The 9,658-nt window shown below is 33.8% G+C and overlaps 1 protein-coding gene across 1 annotated transcript; it reads right to left on the bottom strand.

The window, feature by feature from the left end:
- Window positions 1-4,190: 4,190 nt before the first annotated feature.
- LOC117123325 lies at window positions 4,191-8,997 on the bottom strand. Its single transcript, XM_033269210.1, has 2 exons — window positions 8,917-8,997; window positions 4,191-5,996 (listed from the first exon to the last, which is right to left on the bottom strand). Exons 1-2 carry the CDS (start codon window positions 8,935-8,937, stop codon window positions 5,610-5,612), a joined length of 408 nt encoding a protein of 135 aa, XP_033125101.1. The 5' UTR covers window positions 8,938-8,997; the 3' UTR covers window positions 4,191-5,609.
- Window positions 8,998-9,658: the final 661 nt, after the last annotated feature.

Consider the following 9,658-nt stretch of genomic DNA (forward strand, 5'->3'; position numbering starts at 1 on the left):
GATCAATATAATGTTGATGATTTAACTCTGGTTGAGTTAAGGATCAAGTAAATGAAAACTGATATTTACAAACATGTGTAGATAGACTTGTTGATTGGTCTAAAAATTCTTGAATGCAACCGAATGCAAAACAAGTGCTTTGTAATGGATGTGTGCTAGCCTAATTCACCTTCTTTACCTACAACACTATTGATAATCATGCATTTGAAGTGTACCAGGTTGTAAAACTGGTACACTGGTGTGTATATTTAGGCAAACTTGAAATTGGAAACCAGTGTTTTAAGGGCCAATAGCAAATTGTATATATTTATGATCTGTAAAAGGATAAGGGCTAACTATCGATGACCTGGTCACTGTCTATTTGAGCACTGTTCGGCCAGTTCTAGAGTATGCTGTTACTGTTTTTAATGCTGATTAACTGAATTCTTTAAAAAATATTAATTTTTTTCACTGATTTATTTATTTATTTTATGAATAAATTTCCTAATTTTTATAAATATTGAAATCTTAGAATTTGCGGTAAATTTTCTCGTTTTTTTTTTTTCTTGTGGTTATTGCCAATTTTTGTTTGTGTTTTTGTTGTATATTGTAACTAGTTTTTATCTAATTGCATTTTACTGCTGTTATATGTATATGTTATGTAAATTTAAATTAATTTCTTACTGATAGATTGGTACAGTACATAGGCCTAAATAATTTAAGGATTTGTTTATATACAAATTTATATATCAGCGCATGCTCTACCACATGTCATATACTGAGTTCTTCTTAGAGTATTATAGATATCAGCGTATGCTCTTCCACATACAAATTACAAGGTACTTCTTGGGGTATTACACAGGCTATTAGTACATTTTTCTGTGTCATAAGTTACAGCGCGGTCTGTTAAGTAAAGGGTCAACAGCAAAACTTGCATTTAGTAAGGCTGCTGGTCTGCTGTCCTTACGTGAGACCCACCTTTGACCTTATTCAGAGCATCCCATTATGATTTTCTGAATTACTAACCTCGTGTTCGCTTCACAATTTTACGGGCGTTCGATTGAGAAATCATTCTTATTTTGACTGGCATAGGTCAACGTCACATTCTTTCTCTTGTCATTAGGCTTTAATCGTTTCAAGTTTTTTAACTTAACTTTGATATTTTTCTAACTATTCCTTACCAATTGATACTTTTTAGCTTGATTACTATTATTTAATTACATGTTATAGACCTATTGAGAGCATCCCATGTGATTTATGAAATAATAAATTTTCGTTCGCTTTAATAGCTTACGTGCGCGCGTTTGTTGTACAGTTGATTTTACTTTTACCCATAATAATTGATTTATCACCAGTACCTATGTTCAGTCTTTTATAAATTTATTTGATTCCTATGTAAAATAGTCAAAATAATATTTATTTCAACAAAAAATTATTTTGTAGGTACAGGATATATCAAATTAACAATTTCTTGATAATTGTTATTTAGTTAAAACAATAACTAATAGTAAATTGCTACAGTGGGGTGCATTCAAAACAATTATTTCTAACAAAAAAAATTAAAAAAAAAGAGAAGCGGATAATTTCTGATAAAAGGGCATTTTTTCAATGTAATCATATATGAAATTATCATGATTTCAATTAGGACTTCAATAATGTAGGCTACTGTAATTTGATACATTCTTAGTGTTGCAGTGACATTTTCTTTCTGTTGTGTTGAGACTGGCAATCACAGCGACGTGATTCTATGCAAGTGTGTAGTGTGTAGAATGTAGTTGCAAAGCAACTACATTCGCGCAACGGATCCTTTTTAATGATGGTTTGTTCAAATCAGCAAGCGGCATCGCATCGTCTATCTGTCATAGGGAACGGAATTAAGCCTGGTTTCCTGTAAAGTAAAGAATTTCAGTTCAGAATTTCTTACGATTCATACGATTCTTACGACTGTTACGCGAAGTTGGACAAAAACAGAAGCGTCTTGATCGTGCTGGGCCGCATACAAAATAAGCCGGTAACGATTCTTACGACAAGTTGAATTGTTCAAGCTCGAACAGCAAAGCCTCTCCTAACGTCGTCACATGCATGTTACGTCAAGTTGAATTTTTCTTTGCGACTGCGATATGTTAACATCTTTCACTTCCTCTCTGGTTTCCTCATTAAAATAACCTGGCGAAATTCGAGGAAAATTTTCACTGTTCGTTTTAAACAATAGTCTAGTCCTGTAGTACAATATAAGCATAGAGAAATATTTTCTCTATGGTATAAGGACCTACAAATCTTGGTTTGCTAACTTTCTCGTTATCGATTTTTGTGTTTCGTTCTCAAAGTATCAATTAGGCCTACAGTATATTGTACTTTGTATATTTCATTTCACCTATTTAATATTATGTTTTGAACTGACAGAAAAATTTCATCTCAAGATATACGTAGTTATACAGAAAAAATGATTTTAATGTCAAAATTATAAAGTTCGGGTTGTTTAATATAAACAGGAATTTAAATTAAGAATGAAATACACTTGAAAAAATGGTTTATTGAAATTAGCAGAAAATATTCCAAATGGCAATTAGGCCTATATATTTTATATTTTATTTATTTATTTGTATTATAATGTTTTATATATTATTTTTATATTATATAAGTTTTTTTGCATTTTTTAAAAAAAAAAAAAAAAATAGAAAAAAATAGGCCTAGTATCCCAGCCATTTCAAGCAATCTAGAAGTCCCAATTTTTTTTTTAATCTCGTTTTGGGAGTAGGGGGCACCCCCTCCCATACCCAACCCCGGATCCGGCCTTCGGCCCTCAGTTACACCCATAAATAGTTAGGACCCCAGTCGGACACCTTGTATAGGACTAACAAAATCTATAAGATTTTACATGCCTCATTGTGTTTGCAAAAATGGAGGATATGCTCCTTTTTAACCTTTTTATTATCAATATGTTAGTCAATGAGAGTTCTAGTTCGTCAACAATGTTGTTGTATAGGCAAGATATACAGACAGCATACGTTTCCGCTTACGTTTCTTATGAAAAGTTGACTTGGAGTCAACTTTTCATAAGAATCGCTTGCAACGCAACGTATGCGAGTTCATTCAACAAAAAGTACCTAAATCGCAGTTTCCTGTCAAATAGTGGAAAATCGACGTATCACATGAAAATTCAATATGTCGGTTTCCTGTCCAAAACTGTTTTGCGACGATTTTAGCCTACGTTACGTCGATTTCACAACGCGCCAGTCGCAATCGGTTTCCTGTCAAATCGCATTTTCTTACGATAAAACGACGTAATCGTAAGTAAATCTGCCTTCTTACGTCGACAGGAAACTAGGCTTAGGTTCGTTGTGACCGTCGTACAAACTTCATATGACGAAGTAAGTGCTCAGTTTAAGTCATGATACAAGAAAGTCCCAAAATTGTACCTAGTAAATCATTTATTAATAACCTAAAATGTCTACATTGATTACTATAGCAGCTTTTTCCAGTTTCTGGTAAGATATTATTGGCAAAGCTGGTGTAGTGCAATATTCTGAGTAACGTAACAAAAGAAATGATTAAACATGATATCTCCGTAACTATTTTGAACGAGTTTAATGAAAAACACATGATAATATTCATAATCATGAAAAAAAAAACATTATTTGTAGACAAATATATAATTAAATCCATAATAATATAAATTAACTATGTATCAGTCAAGTTTTGCCCATCTAGTGGTGTAAATGTCTTGGATATTAAGTCAAATGAGGTAATGGCTAATGTTTTTTTATTGTTTTTTGTTAATACTTATTTATTTACTTATTTATCTATTTATTTATTTATTTATTTATATATTTATTTATTTATTCTGGTTTAAAACATCAAAACATCGATTCAAAACCAGCAGCAAAAGCTGAAACGGTTGGGTTACAAAACCGACTTCATGCAAAAATGACAAAATAAAAATAGAATTACAATAATTTAACAAGGGATGGAATTCTTAAATCTTTCAGTATGACATTTTGTACTTTACCCTGCATTTTGAATGGTCTTAATTAATAGTACTAACTAAATCCTTTCCGAGCCACTGGGGCTCATAGGGCTGGAGCTTATACCCAGTTTCTCTAGTGAGAAGCGGATGAGAGTTGTACTCCCCCTGAACGTGACACTAGTCCGTCGCAGGTTAGTCACCAGCAGTTTGCTGGTACCCATTGATACAGCTGGGTGGACTGAAGCAATGTAACTAAAGTGCCTTGCCCAAGGCAAGGAAGGACATAAACGAATCTGCACAGCGGAGACTCGAAACCCCGACCTTATGATTGAAAGCCCAAACCTCAACCGCTGCGCCAAACTGCCGCATACAATTGATAATTGGTTTATAAACCATAGAATAAACAACAAAAACCGTCCTGTACAATTTTGTAGATATTTATAGATTTCAGCGCCATTTTGGTGTTTGAGCGCCTTTCCGGTGTTTGGACTTTTATGTTATTTTGTCCGCGTAATACCAAATTCTATTAAATAACTTTTTGCTGCACTTTTTGGGGCCTACTTTTCTATTTTTGGGAGGTTACCCCCACTCCCCCTTTTTGAAGCTATAGCTAATGTACTTAGGAATAGATGTGTTTTAGTAGTAATAAAAAAAAGCCTGTAACACGATTTGAACCCAAGACCTATTCTGCCGTGATTCGGAAGAACGCATTATAAGCCAAAATCATAGTTTTAAGATATTGAACAAAACGCGTTTCTTGTTAGCCTTTTGTTATGGAAATGAATTATATTGATTTTTTTTTGTGTAAATGTACCAATGAAGCATGAAAAATCTAATGTTAGGCATTATATCCAGTTTTGCCAGTAGAATGCATGCATTATTCTTTACTTAAGGACTAGTAAAAAATAGCAAATTAAAGTGAGTTTTCACCAGGACGTTAGAGGCTTAAATTCCATTATGTTTAAATAACTTAAGACAAAACAAAATAGAAAGTTTCTTAAAGGATTTTTTTATATTATTTAGCAACATTATTGCATTCACTCTCATAAAATATTTACAAAATGTGTCTGATCTGATTAAGTACCGTAAATGTTGTATTTCCCCTAAAATATGGTATGGTACATCATATACAGACAAAAATTTATATTATGGCCGCAATTTGGTCATGGTCATATTGCAACTTATTCTTTAAAAGATAAAAATTAATACATCCTTCTTTTAATAATTTGCACTCTGATTAAAAAACAAACTTTGTATTATAAGCCAAAATCATTGGTTAATTGCTCACTTTTCAATGCTTGGTGGATATAATGCACTCTTCCGGATTTTTTTGCTTTGGTGGATGGATATAGTGCGTAACTCTCATATTAATTTCATATTTATAAACATTTTTGGGGTACAGTGTATGATCAATTCACATGATAGATTACATGCATAGGATGCCCCTAAGCCAAAAATTTCAAAATTCTCAAAAATGGATATAATGCTTTTTTCCGAATCACGGCAGTATAAATTACAAGGCGAGATTCTTAGCCAAGAAGTTACATCTCCACTTCATTTTAATTGTTCATTGTGTTAGCTTTATGCAGTAAAATTTACAATGTCAATATCTTATTCGATAGTGAAATTTACGGTTTTCAACACATTTTTCTCAAAACGTTGTTTAGGTCGAAAATGAAGTATGTGTCCCTTCGTATATTGGGTGAAAATATGACTGTTCCATATCGCTTTTTAAATATTTACTTTTTGTCCAATCATATCCAGTTATTTTGCTGAAAAAACCACTATTCTGAGCGGTCTGAACAAAACCGACTTTGCCAGAATTGCTGCTGATGTAAAATTTGTTATATTTACCACCGGAATACAATATGTATTTTTGACCTGGTACCTCAATCGATATTTCTGCATTTTTAAAAACATTACTCTCCGCTTTAGAGACCATCAGAATGGCAGTTTCCAAAAAGTCACTGTGGCATTTCTCTGTGATTACTCCTCCTAGATTATAAATATCTTCAAGCGATATCTCGTTTCCACAATCCATAATGATTGGCTGCAAACAAAGAGCACACAATAATTATGGTAATAAATTATACGATTTGCCTATATGCAACTAAGTTTTTAATTATTTGGTACTACTTAAGTATTTAAAGAAAATCCAAGAATGTTGCTTTAATCTGGTATTCGAAGGCTCACATTATTTAACAAGCTACAGTTTTACTCACTGCAACAAAAATATTGTAATATGTTTTTCCTATGATTTCTGGACATGTACTGTAGAATGCTGAACATAATGAAACAAACTCATTTAGACAGATACTGCAAATCGATTAAAATATTGACTGCCAGTTGATTTTAAGAGTTTAAGCCCAAATTTCCATGTTTAAATATTAAGAAATATATATTAATATAGACTCAGACTAAATGGTCCATTTATACATACTCAAAAAAAAGAAACTTAGGAAGCCGTATTTATTAAAGTCGCTTCGAACGTTAGGGTGGATGACTACATGACTCAACCGAAGTATATTCTATGGGTTTTAAAGGTGCACTTTTTAAACATCATACAACTATACTTGTGGCCTCTGCTTTGAAAAGAGAATACTACCCTTAATAGTTTAGACTTTGATTTAGTCAGGCTTGCGCAAAAACAACGCGTTTTTTTATGTTTTCCTTTTTCTTTATCTGTTTTGCGTAAGACATAGAGCTAAGTAAAGTTTCTGGCGGTGGTAAGTACAGAAATTGTTGTGGCAATTATACATAACATAGGTGCCATGGTTTTCATAATAAATATGCCTCTAATAGAAAAAAACAAATTTATATTGTTTTTAATGCATAGGCCTATGCCGCTAATATAAGACTTAATTTTTTCTAGAGAATATGGTCTAATGCGTTAATCACATTTTAAAGAGACACAAAGATCAAATTTGACCAAAACAATATTTCGAGAAAAACGCGTTTAAAGTCATAAACCCGTAAAATTCACTATCAATTTAATTACATTCTAATATGCTTACATATGTTTAAACTGTGTTGTGTCTGTCCATTAATATGATTAAAATAAACCCAGCATAGGTTGTTTACACGTACAGAGATGTTTGTGGTTTGTGCCTCTTTGTGAAAACGAAAAATCTAATTTTACCCGCTATACGTGCTCCGTTGAAAAACTCAATTTTCCATTGTACCACTATGACTACAAAGTTTGTAAATCAAATCGTTATTTCTATCCCTAACAAAGCCAGGCCTTATCTACTCGATCACAAAGATTGCAACGTTACACTCTTGTCTTCTGATACCCCACTAAACGAAAGTTTGTGTCTGTTTGTGAAAACTCCATTATCTCGGTTTGTGCGCTATGGCTAATTTAACTTCTTCTTCTTATCGAGTCACTACGTAGCTAGTGTGTATGATCTAGCTTACGTAGTGTGGTAGAAGGATAGCAGGTAGGATGGATACCTGACATGGGCCTCGTCGTAGGCGTTCCTTCTGTGGCCGGACAGCGGACTAAGAGATGGATCAGAGTACACCAGGGTACCCCCTACTCTTCTCAAATGATGTACTGGGTTCTTTAAAGTGCACACGAGCTAATTGTGTACACTGGACCTACGATTTAGAGTCCTTATCCGAGAAGACTTGTTTCACCACCAGAACCAGGCGAGCGTGCTGTTCGAACCAGCGCCGATTATTATGGCTGTATGTCACGGTTCCCCTGTCTTAACCGCTCGGCCAATCAGCTCGCCTTTAACTAAATAACGTAGTTTCCCTCTTAACAATAATGTGAAAATGTAGACGTTGATGTACATAATCAAAATGTCAAACACAAAAAAAGGTAAAAAATATGTTTTTTAAATTTGTGTCTCTTCGTGATTTCGTTTACGAATTATGTAACATCGCATTTTGTTTTACCTTTCGGTCAATTTTGTTCTTTCCAGAGTTTCTAGTTGTCTTAGTAAATTCGAATTGTGAATTGTGAATTTTTCAGATTTTAATGTTTGTCTTTTTAATGTTTTGGAGAGCCTTTAGATAGTGATTAAGTTCGCTTTCAGGCTTTTTGTTTTTGTCATTTGTTTCTCCCATCTATTGTACTGTATTGTCTTGCCTGGAAATAAATAAAATAAAATAAAAATAATAAAATAAGAATACGTAGTTTCATCTACAATTGCCCCTCCTAGATTACAAATATCATCAGGTGTTATTTCATTTCCACAATCCATTATTATTGACGGCAAACAAAGATAATATACTGCAATATAATAGTACTCCAAATGTCACCGTCTAATCATTTTTGTAATTTATTGTTAGGCATATTTTATATTCTACAGTACAAGATACAATATAATGTTGCTAACTGTAGCACAAATATATCTGTAGGAGCGATTTGGCGCAGCGGTTGCAGTTTCTCAAAATTGAGGTCGAATGCTAAATTTCCTCGCTGTACATTTCGAGTGGGTACCTGGTATGTTTAAACACATAAGGTGCTAATTACGTTATAACATTATTCCAGGGAGCTGAGCTTTATAGGTTGTTGATTAAATGACGGCGGGATGTGAAGCGCTTAAATGCCTTGTTGGCACCAGGCGCTATAAAAGTCTAACATAGGCCTATTTTATCTAACATTATGCTATGAATTGAATATCAGGGGCGGAACCAGCCCGGTAAGAAAGAGGGGGCGTGAATGTGCGAACTGAGTAAAAGTCTAATGGAAAAGCCCCTGGTAGAAGTGCAAGGGGAAATCCCCATGAAACCTCTAGTACCATAATTAATTTGTTTAATTTTAGTTTTGATTGATTTTTAATATTTAGCATAGTTCTGATGAGCTTTACAAAAAACTACATTTTACAACAAAAAAATAATGGTGGCATTCGCCCCTTACGCCCCCTCTAACTCCTCCACTGGAATAAGATTTTGCTTTATTAAACCTGGCCTAATTTTAATAATTATATTATTCAATTTATTTAATGTAAACGTTTTACCTTTCGCATGACTTGGGCCATCTTCGGGTTGCCTCATTTACCTCTGCAATGTCAATACAATACTAATCGGTGCAGACTGTGTATAAATGAAAAAATAATAATTGAAGAGAAGTTCAAAGGCAAACCAGACCATAAACACAATCGTAAATATTATATAAGCCTACCATGCGAAGATAAACCTTATTAGCAGTCTGGTGTTTCTGCTCATAATAATAGAGCGACAGGCGCATCGACGGCAATAGTAATAGTAATAACAAAAACGATAACTAGAAAAACCTTGAATTTTGAAGAAGAAAGTCATTAGACACCTAGCTCAAAAGTCGAGAAAAGTCATTTCCCGCAATTTAGAAATCAAAATTAACAGACGCATATCCAGTATATCGGATTCCAGTGAATCATTTAATCAGGCCGCCCCTGACTACGAACAAGCTCTGCAAAACAGCGGATTCCAGCACAAAATGGAATACCAGCCTCCCCAACCAAAATCCCAAAAGAGTAATAGAAGCAGACAAATATTCTGGTACAACCCACCATTCAGCAAAAGAGTTAAAACCAACATCGGAAAATCATTCCTTAACCTCGTAAAGAAACATTTTCTGTGTGGCAACATTTTGTGCAACAAGCTGTTCAACAAGAACAATGTTAAAGTCAGCTATAGCTGCTCAAGAAACATGGGCAGTATAATCAAAGCCCACAACAAACAGCTTCTGGTTGCTAAGTAACAACAGCCAGATAAACTCTG

This window comes from Anneissia japonica, unplaced genomic scaffold, assembly GCF_011630105.1.
Source record: "Anneissia japonica isolate Jap-2015-1 unplaced genomic scaffold, ASM1163010v1 scaffold287732_len518695_cov146, whole genome shotgun sequence".
Taxonomy (NCBI): Eukaryota; Metazoa; Echinodermata; class Crinoidea; order Comatulida; family Comatulidae; genus Anneissia; species Anneissia japonica.

Coding starts and splice junctions, on each gene's coding strand:
- LOC117123325 (XM_033269210.1), bottom strand. CDS start 8,937: ATGGCCCAAGTCATGCGAAAG. Junction 5,997..8,916: donor TGGCCCAAGTCATGCGAAAG/GTAAAACGTTTA, acceptor CTTTGTTTGCAG/CCAATCATTATGGATTGTGG.